We start from the raw sequence: 19,846 nt of genomic DNA on the forward strand, positions 1-19,846 counted from the left end.
TCAAAGAATGAAGATCTAGTTCACATCAGAAGAGAAGAAATCCAGATCCAATCGGAGACCAGCTGCTAAGAACTGCACAGGTTGGCACCAATGAACACTGCCCCGATTAGTTTCTATCAGTTTTGACTGTATAAAAGATCTGAAAAATCTAGTAAAAGCCGCGTGTCACGGAAGGATACGCTCTGCACACCCGGCCTGTGTGTGAATGAGATGATTTCTGTGGTACATCCTGGCCAGGACAACATCCCGGCCAGATCATAATGTAACGCCTCGACTCTCTAATTTAAAAGTGTTGTTGGAGGGTTTTTGTTTTTCCCCCAGTGTGGCTGTCCCCTTGTGAGGACCCCTCATTGCCAAAATCCTGTCATGGGGACCCCCAGTACCACCATCCCCTCATGAGAGGTGCCCAAGGGTTTGCATCTTGACACCCCTTCGTTTCATATCTTGGGCGGAGGCTTTTTTATTTATCTTCATTTCTTTCGTAAATTTGAGCCTAGTAAACACCAGGTTTTTCCCCACTGTCCTGTTGTCAGCAGCATCTGAACATTTTGGTGACGATGCTTGGAGATGGACAGGACAGGTTTCATTCCAGCTGCTGTCCCTTGTACAGTGTTATCATTGCTGGCATACTCTGAAGCTGAAAGGTTTGAGGATTTTTTTTTTCTGCCCCAGAAATGTTCCTATTCAGAGAAGACCCAACAGTAATGTAAGAATTGTAAAAGTATTTTGGGAATAAACTGTGAAGCCTGCAGGACAAAGACTAAAAATCAACTACACCTTATCTCTCCTTTGCTTGCTTTCACAAAGAGTTTTGAGACAGGGACAAGCCCCATATACAAATTTTCTCCATTTCTCCCTTTGCACTGCTTGACAAAGGAAACGAGCCAGCGTAATATTTCACATGATGAGACTAGTTTTTTGACTTAATTCATTCATGTTGAATAAGAAGAGGTAATTTTCAGACATTAAATTTAAGTAATGATTGGTAATAAAACCAGCTTAATCTCATTATAAATATGCCTTGACCTATGTGAAAACAATTAGAAGATAAAATGATTGTTAAAAGTCTAAGTGTCTGATGTTACAGAACACACTGTACTAGGAGACAGTGACCAGATAACGAGATATTAGGTTTCTCAGCCTGAAGAGGATTACACAGAATAAAGCAAAACTAATTTTTTAAGTGATCATTCCCTAAAACTGGGTCAGAAAATGTTGCCTCCCTTTGTGAGCAGTTACTAAAACCAAGAAAATCCTTCCTGATAAGGAAGTATTTAACAGGATTTCATAGGAGAGATAATCACACCAGAAGACATTTAGGTATAATTAGGAATGCTCATTGATTTACTCTATTCAAACCACCAAGGGTTGATCAAGGCTGTTCAAAATACTTGATAAAATCACAGAGATTCCCTAATTATGTAGTTTCCCACATAATTTTGCACGAGAAGAGCAGGATCTGTGGTGGACACTACCATCCTTGTGATAAACCCAGCAGCTTTTCTGTGGTCCTTTCACCGGTGTCAGGAGGCGAGGAGGTGTTTGTGTTTCCAGGTTGGAGTTTGCTGCTGCTTCCTCAGGCACGAGGATGATCTCAATGAGGTCAGCCAGAACCAGCCTGGATTGGTTTCAAAACCCATCATGAAGGAGGATGAAGTGTTCCTTGCAGGGAGATGAGGGGCAACATGCCCCTGATCAGAGCACTGATGCCTTGCTTTTGGCTGTTTGTTGTCTAACTGTAGGGTTGGAAGCCTCCCTGAAAGAGAGGCTGTGCAGTCTCCATCTGCGGAGCTTTTCAAGACCCAACAGGATAAAACCCTGAGTAACCCACCTTGGTCTCACAACTGATGCTGCTTTTAGCAGGAGGTTAGACTACAGGACCCTTCAACCTGAGTTATTCTATTATTTTAATCCATTTTGCACCTATCATCTTTGGCTTCCTTCAGATGTCAAATTGAGAAAGATTAGGTTTGAAAGTTCATTTGCATAAAGCATAGCCAGAAAAAAAGTTGCGAGTTTAACTGCTTTGTAGGACTGAGACATATGACCCAGCCAGAAAGAGGTAAAAAAATCGCTGTACGAGATGATAGCTCTGCAAAGAAAAAATATTAAAAGGCTGAGGAATTACAAGTCTTTTGAAATACATATCACAGGCCTATATGTGTTCGCAAAACAAACTGGGACTGCAAAATAACTACTGAGATACTTTTAAAGCACTACAGCCTCCAGTGTCCTGCAGAACAAGGGCTGAGATGGCTTTTGGGCACAGCCTCCCCTGGCTGCAGGGTTATATATCGTACAGTCTGAGCTGCTCCTTCATGTCTCCTTCAGACATCTCTCCAAACGTGTCACTTTTTTCCTTCATCAGTCTGAAGATGGCAGCCAGCTGCTCTCTCTGAACCCTGTCGAGAAGAAAAGGAGAAGTAGGAATAGCCGGTCCAGGAGCAAGAACACCACTGACAAATGAAACACAGAGCCAAAGGCAGGCCACTGTACAAACCTTACTGGCTGCAGGAAGTCTGTCCCTGTGAGATAAGGCAGAGATAACCTCTGGTTCTCTTTCCTCCCCCTTCCCATCTATCCCACCATCCTGCATGTCTCTCTGCAACTCCTTAAACGTGGAGATAAACCAGCCTGCTTCTGCATTGGCTTTGGAGTTCCTTAGGGCTTATCTATGCTCAAACTTTCAAGATAACTCGGCATGTGGAATTTTATAAAACCAACATGTCCCAACTTAGCAGACTCCATAATGAACCTGGATTAAGATTCAACAGCCCAGTGTGCTTTCCTTCTGTAATGAGAGGATGTAGATACAGAGTAATTCAGGAGTAGCTATTAAATTTTAAATGCATATCCTAACTTAAAACTAGAGAGCAGACTTCCTCCCAGTGTGGACATCACTTTAATCAGCCACTGGAAGATAAGATCACAGATAGGAATTTGCTTTGATTTGAGTTTGTATGCCAGTGTCCAGTGGTGAGATGGACCCAGGTAACCAGCCCAGCAGTGAGGTGGTCACTGTGTAGGCAGAAGCTGACCAGTGGACCACCCAGCTCAGATTTTTAATCCCCAGGCAGTCCCATAGTAGATTATTAACACCGTTCTCCCCCTAACAGAAGACATCTTGATTTTTCCCTACCCTGAATCAGTTAACCATGGTGCACCCCATGAAGATTGGTATCTGAGAGAGGGCTTTATTTATAGGAGGACTTATACTGCTCATCACTGAGGGATGCAGGAGGGTGGGCAGCACAGGAATGCCATTTGTTTGCAGGTAGCTCATGAACCGATTCAACTGTACAAAATTCCCTTTTGGGGCAAGATGAATGTGCACGTGGCTCCAGACAGGGCTGGCTGAGGGATGGAATGTTCCCACTGCCAGACTCCTACCTGATTGGGATCAGGCTGCCCTATTGCCTAGCACATCTCATTCCTGACTCTCCTGTGGGAGATGAAAAGAGCTAATGGGGATGTGGTGCTTTATGGCTCTAACAAGTCAGATGTAGTTCCTGTTACTTCAGGGCTCATTTTGTCCCTGCATGAGTGTGAGGCCAGAACTCAGTGACAGCTCAGAGCACAGACCTGCCACAATCCCAGCTCCTCCCACTTGTTCAGCGCCCTTAGACCTCCTGTGGGCTATAAGCAGAGAATCTGGCTTTTACTCCCACGTGGTCATGTTGTCAAGAGTCCTCTTTCCTGCCACAACCAGCTTCCCACACAGGACTTTAAACCATTCAATTAATCCATTTAAATGCACGCCACTGGATAACCTGGGGTAGTCTTCCTGCAAGGCCTATGTGGACGAGCTATCAGCTGTTCCAGTAACAGGAGGGGCAGTAATAACTATTGACAGGAAAAACCAGGGCACAATCTTTGCTTGAAAGAAAGGAGATCATCAAGGCACCAGCAGCCACCACACCACAAACAAGATCAGAGGAAGACAGCCGAGAATGAGCAGAGGAACCTTCTTCCCCTGCTCCTGAGCTCCTGCTTTGCATTTTCCCCTCTCCTGGGCTAAGCCCCAGCAGGAGCAGGAACAGCAGCCTGTCCTCTCAGCACTGCTGAAGCAAACAGGGCAGGAAAAAAGCAGATCCTGGTTAAAGCAGGCTCATTTGCCAGTTCTTTTCTATTGCAATTAAAATGCAATTGTCCTACAGCCAAACATACCCTGATAATGATGTGGGGTCTCTTGCTTATGGAAGCCTGGATTTGTCTGTCTCTTCTGTAATGTTTTGTGGTCACAGGAAGAGCATCCAACTGCCCTTTCCAGACAGCAGGGAGGGAAGCAGGGTCATCAGTGATCAATATTTTATTTTAGATCACCGCTGGGCACCAGAGGGCACGTTGCCAGTCTGGTGTGGAGAAATTCAATACGCAGCTCGGCCTCCTGTGTCTGCAGTGTATCCCAGATGGGAGTACTCACACAGGTCTGCATCCCTCACTCCTTATTTCACAGACATCAGCACTGCTGAAACCTCTCAAAGGCCCATTTCCTTGTCTCCAAAATCAGGATCACAGACAATATTCACTCTCTTTTTTTGAAGCACAACATCGATGCATTTTGGCTCTCCCCTCAACTTTAAATATCACAACTGTGCGTTTGGAAAATAGAAAAATGAGCTGTTACTGCTGTTACTTCTTTGCACTACATAATCTACTAGAAAGGGACAGCAAAACAAAGATAAAGAGAGAAAAGAGCCTAGGAAGGAAGAGTAAGGCACCACAAACATGAAACTGTCTTTGAAGAGGAGTTTCTCCTATCAGAGGCAACCGTGCGAAACAACCTTGTAGTGCTTCAGCTGGGTTTGGGGTATTTTTTTGGATGAGTTCAGATCAAACATACCCCATTCGTAAATAAAATCATGCTCTCTTCTCATAAATGCTGTCCTCAAAACTACTTGGATTCAGGATATCAAACAGGATTTTACTTATTGCTAACAAAATAGATTAATTAAGGATTTTCAAAGCAGCCTAATTCTTCGTCATAGGCAATTATATTTGCATACTTAGCTCCCTTAGGCTCTTTTTAGACATTTCAGTCCCAGACTTTTTCAGTTAGCTGGAGGTTTGGGGCAGTGAGCCATAGGTATGTTAGAGATCTGGGGTTTAGGAACTGCTAAGCACCACAAGTGTCCACAGCAGCTGAAATCCTGGGCAGAGCTCTGCTTTGGGAATGTTGTTAATTGCTCTGCAGCCAAGGAAGACCAGGATCTTGCTGCAACACTGCATTGCTTCAGCAGAAATAGGGGAATATCCCTGATTTTCCCTCTGATCATTCATGGGAATGTAATCATTTATGGGATAAAAGTCATCGGAGGCCAGAATGTACCTCTAACCTAAAATCCAGATTTTCAACACAAATCTATTGAGGAAGAGGTTACAAGTTGCTGGAGGTAGGGAGAACAAGCACAAACCAAATAAACTATTCAAAGGTTTATTGGACCAAACGAAGGCAATTTTTACAGATTCAAGCCACTAGAATTACAGTCCTTTGTATAAGAGCCACCATCAGATACAAAACAAACAAAAACAAACAAAAGTAAAAAATACCCAGACAGCCATTTGAGTTGAAGAAAAGAGTTTGACTTGCTGCCACTAGCAAAAATCTGGACTTAACTACCGACTTTGCTGGATGTACATATTGCCATGTAACTCAAACACAACGGATATAAGGCATTCTTTGCATAGTTGGGTGCTTGGGACACAGTCAGCCAGCCAGCACCGAGGGGAGACAGCGGCTGTACCAGCGGGATGTTGAAGCAGAGGGTCCAGATGTGCCTGAATTCATATGCAAACCACTGAACACGCTTGCAGTTGTCGGCTGGGAAGGGGCAGCCCAGCCTCTTCTAAAGCTGAAGCCTCCTGCTGTTCTTTAAACGAGCCAGTTTATAAAGAATTTGCCAACCCCAGGCGCTGGAAAGGACAACTGTGTACAAGGTTTCAAGTATTGTCTGCATAGGAATTAAAAGGGGAGAAAAAAAGCAGCCTGTTGGGTTCCTGATATGTTTGCAGTGTTAGCCAAGAGGCAGTGACAGAGAAGCTTTGGAGGACACATCCCCACCCAGCCTGGTGTTTCTACAACATCACTAAACGACTTGGACCCTCTTCTCTCTCTCAAAAACCAGCTGGGTTTGATTTAAAACCGAGTATGTGACCAGCCAAATTCATCTGCTCTGTGTGACAGAGCAGAGGGGCAATGCTGAGCTCTGGCTCCCATGGACCAACAAGAGAAGAGGGCACTGGAACAGCAAGCAGGCAGAGGAATGGGGAGTGTGTCTCTCCCAGGACCTCCACTATCTCATCCTGAGCCAGAAGGAACCCCCGATGCCATAACTGCCTCCTTGGGTCTCTCCTCTTGGGAACTGGAGTAGGGAAAAGTGAGGATGCAGATAATAACAGCAGCCAAAGTGTGGTCTCTCCACCACAAGTGGAACAGCTAAACTATCAAACTTTGTCACTTCTTGAGTCTCCTGTCTACCTACAGGGTCAGCTCTCTGCTAAAATAACTACAGAAGCAAGATTTGAGTCAGCCCAGCCATCGTCTGCCATCCCTCACATGGACCTCACTTTGTCCCTCCACCCCTCGGAGTGAAGCAGCTTTGGACAACATTGGAAATCACAGGCAGTTACCACCACCCCCCAGCAATAAAGAGGAGTTTGGCCCCAGGACAAAACAACTTGAGATTCTGGTACAAGGTCCCAGCTGGTCTGAGAGCAGAGCTATGGTTTGCTCACCCCAGAAAAGGAACAACATGGATTTCATGGTCTAATATATGTAGCAAACACAACTAATAGACTCGTTGCATATTTAGTGTTCACTTTGGGTTCTGTTTGGGGAGAGGGAGGAAGATCTTCCCAGTCCCCCAAACACAACTCAAGTCACTGCTTGGGCCCAGCCCCCGTCCGTGGAGCCACACAACAGGATATCCTCAAACTTGACGGGAGTTTTTGAAGAACTCAACTTCAGACCAAGAGGGAATCCCAAGTTTTGAGGGTTTATGGATTTCTCTTATGGGTGTGTTTGGTTGGTTTTGGTATTTCTCTCAAGCCTTTAATGATGCCAAGGGATGCCTTTAGGAGGAGGCTAGGGACAACTTCATATAGTCTTCAGGTCTGCAAAGAGAAACAGGGAGAGAAATCATTTCAGTCATTTCACCCCTCAGGCTGGTTCATTATTATTCACATAAATGAGCAGGGAGAGCCCTCGGTGTGTGTGTGTGTTGGGGGGAAGGCAAGGCAGCTTCTTCCCCCTCAGGGCAGGACAAGCTGCTGTTTCCAAACCTCATGCCTGTAAGAAGGACTTTGCTTCATCAACTGCAGCAGGATGGTCGAAACCCAATCGGAAGTGCAAATCCTCTTGTCTGGCACCAAGCTAAGTTACAGCCCTTCTGACTACTAATAAGAACTGGAGAAGCCAAACTAGTTAACTTCAGGGGTTACTGCCTCACTGTCCTGTGCAGAGCCTCCTGGGGCAGCTGGTACCCTTGGCCAGCCCAGATTCCTCTTCCCACCTGTAGCCAGATGAGCCAGGAACAAGGGCTGATTTCACAGGGCAATGAACTGCTCGACCTTTCTCAATCTTTCTACAGATTCTGTTCGAGGGAAGGAGGTAAAATCCCCAGACTCCCTGCAGGTCCCTCCTTTTGGTGGGAAGCTCTCCCAGTGTCCCAGGGAAAGAGAGATGTGTTTAATGTGTGGGGACATCCAGGCACTCCCTGCACATCTTCTTAGCAGAGCCAGGCTCTAAAAAACATGGTCCCTTGTTCTCAGCTGAAATCTTCCAGACATTCTGCCCCTACTGCCCCAGCATCTCTCATGGGTGAGCCATCCACATCAGGAAACACCCGACAGAGGCTGGACAGCTGCCCACAGACACAGAGACCTGCACTGCGGTAGGGGGAAGCTACAACACACATCACCTACCCTACAAACACATACAGACACACCCCAGCCTATTCCTCCTGGATTCAATTCACGGTCCACACATCTGAGCCACATTTGGATATCCCCTCCTCCTGCCAGCCATGGTGTGAGAGTGAGAAACAGCCTCATTTCTTCCTCGGTCTTCTACAAAATCTTGCCTTCTCCAGCAGCCTTCTGAGCACAGCCGGTGACCCGGATCCCGGATGGGAGATGGGGCTGGGGTTACTGGAGCAACGTTGCTGAGGCTCAGTGGCCGTCCCATTAGGACAAAGAAAGGAAATTTTCCGGAGTGGATAATCGCTCTGCGGGATTCGCGGTGCTGAGGAGCGGATCATCCCACTCAAGTCACACAAGCCTAATCAGATTTCACGTGTGAGGGCATAAGCTCGTTGCCATGGGGGCCCAGGAGGGGAGGTCCCCTCCAGCGTTCCACAGTTGGAGTGGGGAGGGATGGGGGATGTCACAGAGGGTGGATGAGTCCCTCACAGGCATACTCATCTCCACAGGGCCAGGCTGACAGCTGGGGAGAGATCTCGAAACCAGCATGACTCTAATGGAGGGTGTACATCAGAGCCAGAAATTCCCACCTGCACAAAAGGGATACCTTTTTCTGGTCCTGGAGCGAGCTGTGAGGGGAATTGGACTAAAGAGCATGAGGGAGTCCCTCTCTGGGACGTTGGGGCCATATGACCCCTAAGGCTGAGAAGCTCTGGCATTTCAGCCATAGAACCTGAAAGTCTTAATTAGCTTGGAATGGAGGCCCAGAGATTTGAGCCAGTGCTTATCCTTGGCTCTTTCCCTCCTTTCCACTCTCCTTACATCAGCATGCTTGCCCCCAGCAGCTCATCAATCAAACCAGGTTAGGGTCATCTTTTGCCAGAAGCTGTATCCTTTCTTCAGATAAAGATTATCCAGGTATCTTTGTTCTTGCCCAAGCCAATGGCCGAGTCACTGAATCGTGTGATTTGTCAGCTGGACATGGTTCTGTGCAAGGAAAAGCTGGAGAACAAAGAGCCCAGAAAAATGCAGGTCCTGGAATATGAGGGCAGCTCGGGGACTGAAGATCTCAAAGAAGCATGGAGACTACCTGTCCTTCTGGTGGCCTCAGGAGCACTCCCTTCACTCCAGCTCACCCACAGCACTGATACAAGGCTTCTTGCTTTTGAGAGAAGACTGCACCTCAGCCCTGAAAACCAGGGGTTACTGGGGGCATTCCCATGTGCATCTATCTCTCATGTGTGCAAAAATCCACAACAGTCAGGAAATCTATAGCCCACTCACAGACTTCAGCTTTCCAAAGGAGTCCTGACTCACTCTAAGGAGAGCCCAGAGCATCCAGCTGTTACCATGTCTGGTTACTACTTGTGCCCTTTTCAGGAATAGTTTCAAAGAGATGAATCATCTCAAAAAGATGATTTTCAGAAGCACAGAGCATTCCCAGCTCTTTTCACTGGCTCAGGACCTTGTCAGGACCATCAGTCCTCTGCTCTGAAATCCTGGCAAGGAAGGTGGACAGCAACCTGGCTCCAGACTCTTCTCACTCCAAACTAGGATTGAACCTTGAGGATGAGGAGCAGGGAATAAAAGCCCCTAGTGCTGGGGAGACCTGGCAATGGGTGGTCGAGATCTTCCCAATAAGTTCCCTCCCATCTCACTGCTGGGGATGGTCCCATCACCACTGTCCCCATTTCTTTACCATCTCATTTCTGGTGGTGACTAACCCAGTCTTGAGGTACTGCAGGAAGAATATGAGGAATGACACCCTAAATCTAAGCTTTCATGGTGATCCCAAAAGTGTGAGCCCGTTGCTTCAGCCAATTAGCAAAATACAGAGAGGACTTAAGTGCAGAACAGGGAGACAGTGCTTAGAAAAGAGAAAAGGGATTGAGTGAAAGGTACCAAAAGGAGCTTCATCAACACAAATCTGAAATTCCTCCGCTGGGACAGAGAAGTTGAAAGGTGCACTGGGCTTTGGGAAATATCTGCTGTGCCTCGAGGCTGCCAGAACCAGCATGACCAGGGAGCACAACCCTCATTGGCTTTAGGACAGGGGCTGGTGAGGAGTCAGTGGGATCAGGGGCTGTATCACCCCCAGAAGACCTTGCCCACAACTGTTTTGAGGCAGAAGCTTCCCACATTTCCCAGCCAGAGCAGCAACAGCTGAAAAGGCCAGAGCACAGCCAGGAAGGTGGCTTGGGCTCCTGACCAGCTCATCCATCAGTCGTGTGCCCATTCCCTTGCAACACTCCTGACCACCCCAGCCAACACCACAGCGGTGGGAAAAGCCACAGACAGGCCAGGCTGTGCTTTTCTCCATCACTCAATGTTTGTTCTCCAGCTCACTGAACACCAGTTTGCTCCAGCCTGATGAGATATCCCAATTCCCTGCATCCCTGGGCCTCTCCCAGCTGCAGGGGAGCCCAGGACAGGTAGAGCAAGGCTCCCAGGGAGTTAGCAGGCAGAGAACAGCCAGCTGCCCATGCTGCACAAGGTTAAGCAGAAGCAGATGAAGACAAATCATGAGCGCTGGGTGAGGGAGACAGAGAAGCAGCCACAAGCCAGGACAATTCAGGACCTGAGCCAAAAAAAGAAAACCCCAGGAGCTCAAGCAGAGTTGCTGTCTGAACTAAAATCTCATGCCAAGGCAGGGTCACAGACTCACACCCTGCAAAGGCTATAGGGGAGTTTGCAAGGGTTTCCTCTCTGGGATGGGAGAGGAGGAGATGGGAAGGGGCTTCCTGGCCTCCCCTTCCCTGGCTTTCTGAGGGAGGCATCCTGAGTTGCTCTGTTTTTAAAGCTTTTGGGGATTCATGACTCAATCATGACTATAATTAGGGCCAGGGCTCCAGTCCACTGACATCTCTTAGGGCAGAGGACGTTTTCCCAGGGGATATGGAGGCAGGGAACAGCACCAGGCCACCAGCAGACTTCCTCCTCATCCAAGTGTAGTTGGGCACCTACAGAGGGAGCACGAGGGGAAGCTCAGCAGGGATCCCCAAAGATACAGTGCCCTTTACTGCAAGAGGTGGGTGGGGAGCAAACACACCTCATGCCCTGGGTATTTAGCAGCTGAAAGCAACCTTGCCCATGGCTGGTGCCATCCCCGTGGCTGGTGGCTGCAGTAAAGCAGTGGCCACCCTGCCCTGCAGAGTGCCATGGCCCTGGGCTCTGCACCTTTTGCTGCTACTCCTCCTCCCTCAGCCCAGCCCAGGACGACTATCGTGCTGCAGAAGATGAGAAGCAAACAAATAAAAACCCCACCGCCACCACCAAAAGCCCAAACTTACCAGCTTCCCTCATCCAAAAGAAGCACCATGCTGGACAGGACAGGACAGGACAGGACAGCAAAGCCACTAGGTGGGGGGAAGGTTAGCAAAAGAGAGGGAGGAGAAGGAGGCCCAGTTCCCATGCTGTACAGAGAGGGGAGCGAGCAGGCAGGCCAGGGTTATGTGATGGCAATGCAGGGGGTGAACAGGGACAGATGCCAATGGACAGCTCTTCCAAAATGCAACCTCCCCTAGCCCTGTCCACCCACCTATTTTTGGATGGCTGCTAGTGGAGATGTTTGAAATAGGTCAAGGTCTGTCAACACAGTCATTAAACTCCTGCAGCTGCTTCCTGCCCTTGTGTGCTCCAGAGCTGTCATCACCAGCATTGTCTCATTCAAAATTCAGTCTTCAGCACCGTTGTCCCTCAAGCCACAGCTGCATCCCACTTTCATTCAGGACGCCTTGCAGAGCAGGGAAAGGTCTCTGCCCTCTGATGCTCCCTAGAACCAAGGTCTACCCTGCCTGGCTGAAATTCCAGGCTCCAAGCCCAGTTTCTTTCAGTGCCCCATAACCAGGAGGCACTCTGAACCCAGCTGAGGAGGAGGCAGGTTTCCATTGCTAAATTACCACTAAGAGAAGGGCTGAGCTTGATATTTACAGCCATCCAATTCCGCTTGCATGAATTCCAATTTGCAGTTGAGCCCTAGGCTTAAACCCAGTCTATATTCAAACAGTGTCACCTCAACCCATCTGTGGCTGGCCAGGAGGTGAAAGGAGAGGACTGAGAGATAGGAGGAGATTTTGCTCCTTGAAAGGGTCACCTGGCTGTGGGAACTGAGCCCAATAGCCAGGGAAACTGGACAGCTATTATAGATCCCTGTTTTTCCTGCACTCTTCCAGAGGTTGACAGTGGTCTGGGGGATCTCCTGCTCCATCCAGGAGTTCCCCTGCCAAGAGCAGTTTGGTGCCAGTCATCAGACCCTGATCTATGGGTCTGCCATGGGGCAGCATCTGTCTCTTCACCCCCACCTCTTCCTCAATCCCAGACAGAGGACAGAGAGGAGAGACCTTTCTAGAGCCTGTCAGGTGGGATCTGCTCTCCTTTCTTCCACCAGCACACCTAGCCAAGAATGACGAGAGAGCACAGACAGCTCAACGCTTTAACAGCACTGAGGTCAACCAAGGCTTGGCTGGGACCTGTTTTGCCTCATGGAAAGAGAGAACTGAAAGCAGAGCCCCAAGAGGGCCATTTCTCCTATGGTGTGCTCTTTTCTTAGGAGTGGAGCCTTGCTGCAGCTGTCAACACTCAGCAGAGTCCCGAGCATAGTAATTTCTAACAGAAAAAAAATCCCCACTAACATCTTTCAGCCTTAAGGGAGGTTTGAAGAGGATCTGGCAGAGACCACTCCAAGCCATCCATGAGTGCAGGCACGCTGGGGAGCTCTTCCTCCCTCCTCCACAGGAGCTGCCCAGCCAGGACAGCAACACCTCTCATGCAGCCTGTCTGTGTCTCACAGCCACACACCTCAGCCCTGTCTGAGCAGGGGCAGCTGCATCACCACAGCTCACATTTCCTGAGCTGCAGCTTTGCACCGTGGCAGCTACAGCTGGCAACAGATGGCCAAAAGCCTCAGGTGCAGAAGACAAGGATTTGGGAATAAGCTGTGCTGGCTGGACCAAGGGCTGCATCCTTCCCCTGCACTCTTCCCCTTCCTGCCCAGACTGTTTTTCTCCCCCAGGGGGGCAAAGGCTACGTGCTTCTGTTCCAGAAGGACTGGTGACCCACCAGGTGTGATCAAGCACAGCCACCACCCCAACAGATGTATTTGCCAACAGGATTTACTGTTCTCCTCCTTCACTGAGCACTCTAATTCTTAAGGCTGAAGTCACCAGAAGCAGGAAGTTGCATCACTTAGTAGAGGTCACATTCCTTCCCCTTTTGGTCCAGATTTAGCACCAGTTGGAAGCCACAAGACTCTAGAGAATTGTAGGCAGGACAACCACAGCTTCTGCAGGGATGCAGGTTAGAACAGAAGTGGGTTTTTTTGCTTAAATAACCTGATCTATTGCACGCCTGTACTCTCCTGTCTGAAGTCCTACAGCTCCTCCTGGAACAGGAGGAATATTTTCAATGGCATCTCCAAAATAAAGGAGTCCCAAAATTCAAACTTGTGAACTACACAACAAGTAGCCTCTGAGGACAAACTTGCATTTTTGGGATGTTGCTTACCAGCTGCTTCACATGGGAACCTGTTGGTCCATGGGAAAGCTGGAGGAGTGACTGGAGAGCTAAAAGCAAACACTAAACCTGTCTCAGTTTTGATAACACGCCTTAGGACTAACCACCCACTCTGCAGCAGCCCCAGTTTCCCAAAACAGTGCAAAGAAGTGGCTGTGGGATGTCCAGCTTCAGGCATCCAAGATGGAAGAGGTGAGCATCCAAACGTGAGAGCCCCCATTCGCCCTGGAGTGCTCATGGAAAGTGAGATGGAGGCAGAGGGGAGTGGACTCATTAATCTGTTATGAGGAGGGAAGGGGAGGCAGGTGGGGAGGGAGGTGGGACAGGCAACCAACTGCAGCTCAAAACAGCCCCTCCCCTGGAAAATAACCCAACAGCAAAAATAACCCAAGACACGAGCAGGTGTTATCGGTGGTACCACTACCTCTAAGCAACAGCGTGTCCTTACCAAAAAGATTTGCAAGAATGTTTGTGGCCGAGGACCTAAGGTACTTGCTACAGAGATGTGAGATCAGAGGTCAGCTCAATCCTGCAACATAAAGGTGGCAAACCCGGGTCACAGCAGGTCAGCAGCACGGTCGGGGTGCATGGAAAGGGGGAGAGGGGTGGAAGGGCAAGGAGAAGGATGCAGGACAAGGCTGAGCCGCTGTGCTCAGCTCACCCAGCTTACCTGGCAGCAGCCCTGCCCCCTTGCACCACCTGCGAGGCCTGCAATGAAAAGCTGCTGATGCCGCAGTGAAGATTTGAGGGGGGGAAAAGTAAGCCAGCAACAAAGCGAGACAAAAAAAAAAAAAAAATTCACAAAGCTGCCTTAAAGAAATGAACAACACAAATACGGAAGAGAAGAAAATAAAGGAGCAGTAGGAAAAACATGTCTGCCAGTGGCCCTCAGTGGGGAAGGCTGCTGAGAACCTCCAAGGGACACGAAGCCCAGGCACTGTCCATCAGTTCTGGGTGCACTGTCCTGCCCTGGGACTGCTCCAGACAAGAGCAGCGGTGCCTGAGCGGTGCCATGTGCCCAGGACAGGTCCATCACCCCCTGGAGCATGTTCTACAGTCCTGAGTACAAAACCCTCACCCCACATTAGGCAACGTCCTCTCAGTGTCCCCAGCTGACAACAAGGGCATTTTTTGCCACACAGGAACCAGCCCAAGGCCCTGCAGGACTCCTGGCCCTGAAAACTCGAGCACTGATTGCAAAGGGTTTGAATTTGCCAGCTGCAGGTAGATTTTTGCATTGGTGTTTAGCAGGATCCTGAAAAGCAAATCCCATCTAGCCCCAGGGGTGTCCCTGAGATTCACTCGGTTCATCCCCCACCACCCTCCCCAGGTGAAAAATACAGTGACACTCACAGCCCTGCTCAGCAGTTTACAGGGTGGGGGCTTCAGGCACAACAAGGATACATGGAAAAGAAGAAAGCAAACGTTTTTTCCTGATGCCATCAATGCAGAATCAACCCCGTGCCAGAGGAAACTGGAGCTCGTTTCTGTGGCTGACCCCAGAGCAGGGCAGGTCTCTGGATTTACTCTGCCTACCACAGTGCCCTGCTCACCTCACACAGATAGACCTCAGCCAGCCCAGCTGGTGGCATCACAAAGATGCTGCCCAAGAGCCTCAAGGCAAGGTTTGCCAGCAGGAGATGCCTGAGCCAGGGGAGAGGTGTGATCCTCCCATCCCTGCCTTCCTTGCTGCGCCCAAGTTTCTGCTTGGTTCTTTCCACCAGGCCAGCTGTGGTGGTACTTAGACCACGATTTGTCAGGCAAGGGGTGACAGATACCCCTAAATCACTCCCTGCAAACCTCTGGGAGGAGAATTGGGTCCCACAACCCTTGGGACAGCAATGGAGAGAATACCATCCCCCAGGCTTGTTGAGCCACCACTGGGAAATCAGTTCCTTGGAGTTCACTCTCAGGGAAGGGTGTGAGCTGCAGACACCTGCAATGGAGCAGCCTGCAGCAGAGCCCTCAGCTCTGGGGTTATTCCTTGTATAGGCTGGGGAATCTCGAGCCAGAAAGTTTGTTTGAAGTGACAGGACAGGTTCCACCTTTCTTCATGCAGGGCTCAGGGGCATACCTCAGCAAAAAGTGCAAGATGGACAATTCTCCATCTCCACCAGGCCCACCACTTGGTGAATCCCCACCACGTCCAGCTGAGGAGACAGCCCTGGGGATGGGCACTTCCAGTGTCAGCCCCATCTCAGTGAGCTCTAGAACCTCACGCTCCCTCACTTTGCCTCAGTGTTTTTGAGCTGTGCCCATGTCCTTGGTTGGGACACCATGCACAGGGCCAAGGGAGGGGCAGTAACCAAAGATCAGGCAGATCAGCCAAGATCAGCACAGAACTAATGGGATCAGGGCAAATACACCAGCTGCATCAGCTGGAAAATTTGGTCTAAGCATCCAGAGGTAATTAGGGGCACAGTGCCTCCATCTCCTCAATCAGTGTGACTTTATTTGTTCTCATATCTTCCTGGATGGGAGAGGTCTGGAACTCCAGAGCAATGAGACACTGCGGGCAGTGTGGGGAGAGAGAGGTCTGAGCACACCCAGCTTGCTCCAAGGGCCTGTCAGCCAGGTGGGCTTGGGCAAGAAGAAAAAAGAAGCTCAACTTACCTTTGTTCTTCCTCTAGTTCTTCTTTGGACATCATTGACTTGTACTGGTTTCCCCTTAGCTTTCCAGGACTGTATTTAAAAGAAAATGTCTCATCTGCAGCTGGAGAGGGGAGAAAGAAAAAAAAGAGCAAGAGATCTGTGAACCAGAAACCTCTCGAGAGGCACAACCCACAGCAGTGGCCAGAGCATTTGGGGTGCTCTGGCCGCCCCAGCACATTTCCTGAGTCAGCTGCAATCTCCAGAAAGCCTGAGCACTGTCAGGGAGGCAGTGTGGATCCCAGAGGAGAGCCCAGGTGCTGCTGGCCAGAGGATGGCAGGAGCCTGGCAGCGGCCAGCACTGGAAACAGCGAGGACTGCTGTGAGCGAGCAGCCTGCTGGAAGCAGATCCAAGTAAATCCCACAGCACAGGAACCATATGCCATTGTTCTCCCTGGATTCAAAGCTTTGCAGGCCCATCTTGGCTTATCAAGACATGCTAATCCTGCCCTGATTAACTCACAGCATTTTCCGCTTCCCCTCTCCAGACCTGCATTCCTTCTCCCTCCCTCCCTCCCCTCAGCCAGGGGCCCTTTCCCAGGCTTGGGGCTCATGGATGGTGCCACAAGCAGAGCTGTCCCAGGCCACACAGGCCTGCAGCTCTCCTGCAGCCCTTGACAAAGCCTATGAAAAGAAGTTGCCCCACGGCAAATCCCAGGGCTGCAAACAGCACTGAGCCAAGGCAGCCCCGGGAGCACCAACACAGCTGGGTCCAAGTCCCTCTGTCACCAGCCCTGAAGAGGAAACCAACATCTCCTTCTCCTGGGTGCTCTCCCACCCGGCTCGCCAGCCTCAGCCCTGTGCTAATTAGAGCACCAAAGCTCAGACTCTGAGCCAAAGCCGATCCCTTTCCAATCGGATTTTGTTCGAGCGCTATTTGCTTTTAAAAACCTCTCCCATGCTTTATCTTCCTACAGATGGGAGAAAACAACAGGAGGGGAGGTCAATCCAAAAGGCAGCCCAGGAGGAGCTGCTGCTGTGGGTTATCCATGGGCTGCTTATCTGAGAGCCTTTATCTCCCAAGGACTGCAGGACTTGGCTGCTTCACGTCCAACCATCCAGCACTGCTGCTTCCACATTCCCAGAAACATCTGCTGCTTCCCCCGACCCCCAGAGCCCTGGGGATGCTTCCAAGGGGTGCACAAAAAGATGTTACTTCATTATCTGCATGGCCCTGAAAAATTGCACATTATCCACAAACCAGTATCCAGGATGACACCAAGCAGCACCAGCAGGACCCCTAAAGGGGTGAAACTCCCCTGGCAGGAGAGAAAGCCCCGACTTGTGCACAACACATGGACACATCCTCTGTCCCCAGGAATGCAGGAAGCCCCTTCCACTGCTACTGTGGCCATATTCATGATTGTCTCTCCTCCTCACCCAACCAAGTGAAAAAACCCCTCGCAGCCCCTCCCTCGCCTTCCTCACAGGCAGGATTCAGCACCAGCTTCCCTCTATTTTCCAATCAATACTGCCCTTAAGGATTTTTCTTCTTCTGTCCAATACCTTGATTTTGACATTTCTCCAACCCACATTCATGCCCACGTTCAGCTGCTGCCAGACCTTGGGGACTCCCTTGTAAAAAGCAAGTCAGAGCCTGATTTTGTAGGTGGGGAAACCAGAGATGTCAGAAACAAGGAGTGCAAGGCTTCACTGGAGTGACCGTGCCTGGAGCAATGGGAGTGGGATGGGAATTTCACAGAGACCTCCCCCCTGCTAATGCCCACATTTCCTCACTTCTTTACATCTCCTGATCTTGGGGAGCTTCCCAGGTGGGTTACTGCTCAATTACTGACCTGGAGTGTTCCTCTAATCCCTAAATGCCATCGGGGCTCCCAAGGGATGCAAACCCTTCATCCAGCTTCGATACAAATGTCTGAACACAAGCAGCCCAGAGCTCTGGTTTGCAGCCCTAAACAGTCAGCTTGACCATATTCCACTTCCCTTGGTGGGAAACCCTCCCCGTGGCAAACAAACAAACCTGGCCAGCTGGAAACAAGTGGTAATGCTGCAGCTTATCAGCAATTTGGGTGACCATAAAAGTGCATGGAAAGAAAATTCAGCTGGCTGCTGCTTTGGGAGATATTAGGAGAGAGAAAAAAAAATTAAAAAGAGGGTGTAACATCCTGTTCCTTATGCTGGTGCAGAGCAGGAGCTGTTCATTACCTTTGTAAAGCCTGACTGATTTCAAGGACAATTGTTTCCCTCAAGTGGGTTTTCTGCCAAATCAAGTGAGATTTGGGATTCAGACTGGCCCAAAAAGAGCTGTTTAGTTGCCACCTCACCAGAAAATTATAAGGGGGGAAGGAGGCAAGGAAGGTGCCCATCTCCCTGCCCACATGGTGTGATTAAAAAAAGGAGACAGTGTGTGGCTTTGGAAACCTCTGGCTGTTTTTTGAGCTCAGGAACTTTCTTTGCAGATTGAAAACAAACTTCAGGAAACACACAGAAAAAGGGAGGCTGGGTTTTCATGTAGACAGGGAAAACACTTCAGGAATAGGAGGTGACCTACTTACTGAGAGCCTCCATGAGTTGGTATTAAAGAAAACATTTGTCTTTCATCTCTCTGCCCTTGCGTTGCCAGTGCTGTGACCCTGAGCTGGCAGAGAGAGAGCAGCCCCAAGAGAGCACCTCTCCCCTGAACATGCTTGCTCTGGCATGATCCACGTGTTATCCCTGCCAGCTCCCTGCCTGAAGTGGAGGGAAAGCTGCTCTGGTGGTTTTGGTCACAGGGCAGCATCCCAGGCTGGTGACAGATGCCTGCAGGATCCCCACATGCCCATGGGGAATCTGTGCTCGTGGGGTGAGTGGGGCCAGGACAGTGAAGGAGGAGCAGGGCTGATCCCAGGGCACTGCTGGTGTTCCCAGCTGCATCCCACTGTCTCCTCAGCAGCCCGGGCCATTGCTTTGCCCAGCCCCATTAGGAAATATTTCAGAAATGGTGTGAAAAATTCAGGAGAGGAGCCAGGGGCTGCCTGCAGGAGGTGCTTAGGGAGGACACAGTGGACTCACAGCCAGGGGCCATCACCTTCTCCCAGTCCGAAGCAGCAGCCAATTTGGAGCGATGCCCTGTGATGCCAGAGCACTCTGAAACAGAGCTGAGCCCACAGAACCAGACACTGCCAGAGCATCTGTTTGGCAGGATAAGACCATCAATCCTCAAACCAGACCTCCCACAGCCCTCCATGGTGACATCCCCAGCCCCCTGTGCTCTGAGGAAGCCTAACGGGGTGGAACGAGTGTATTTTGGGAACCCCCTCTCCAAAGGCTCTTGCCCCGCCTTGCAGGAATGGCACCAGGATTAAAATCTGATTCTCTGTGGCATTAGGCATAATCCTCCTGAGCCGGGGGATTGCCACACAGCACCTTCAAACAGCCAGGCAGAAAGTGGGGCAGGGCAGGGAGAACACCCCGAGGCCTCCTGCTGCCCCAGCCACCCCACGCCAGGACTCCTGGGGACATCCCAGCACCTCCAGGGCTGCTCAGGAGAGCACAGTCCCCTTCAGACACACATTCCACTCGGCACCATCTGTTTCATTTTCTTAGGAGTGCAGCAGTTGTCACCCCAATTAGTCAATTAATCATTTTCCAGTCAACTAATTGGCTAATCAGTTAAACGTGGCTCTAACTAAAGCTCCTGGAGATTGTCCTGGATGCTGCAAGGAGCTTTTGAAGCAGCTGCATCACAAAGCTACCCCATGGCAAACAGCCCAAGGGCATCTGGGGAAGGGGTAGGAATTTCCTGGAGGAAGGAGACCATCCCCAG

The 19,846-nt window shown here is 49.9% G+C and overlaps 1 protein-coding gene across 3 annotated transcripts in view; it reads right to left on the reverse strand.

Annotated features, from left to right (window-relative positions):
* Window positions 1-1,321: 1,321 nt before the first annotated feature.
* MXRA7 (matrix remodeling associated 7) overlaps window positions 1,322-19,846 on the reverse strand; it is a 28,250-nt gene continuing 9,725 nt past the window's right edge. The window contains exons 4-6 of one of the 3 annotated variants that reach the window (XM_066200261.1): window positions 16,045-16,144; window positions 13,880-13,960; window positions 5,419-7,113 (exon numbers count right to left, since the gene is read on the reverse strand). In XM_066200261.1, coding sequence (XP_066056358.1) covers window positions 13,927-13,960; window positions 16,045-16,144 — 134 coding nt within the window. In that variant the 3' untranslated portion in view covers window positions 5,419-7,113; window positions 13,880-13,926. Of the gene's footprint in view, window positions 2,403-5,418; window positions 7,114-13,879; window positions 13,961-16,044; window positions 16,145-19,846 lie in introns of those variants that run through there. The other 2 variants (XM_066200259.1, XM_066200260.1) reach the window with 2 other exon arrangements.

Source organism: Chamaea fasciata, unplaced genomic scaffold (genome assembly GCF_029207755.1).
Source record: "Chamaea fasciata isolate MVZ Bird 193981 ecotype frontalis unplaced genomic scaffold, bChaFas1.0.hap1 SCAF_19, whole genome shotgun sequence".
Classification (NCBI taxonomy): domain Eukaryota; kingdom Metazoa; phylum Chordata; class Aves; order Passeriformes; family Sylviidae; genus Chamaea; species Chamaea fasciata.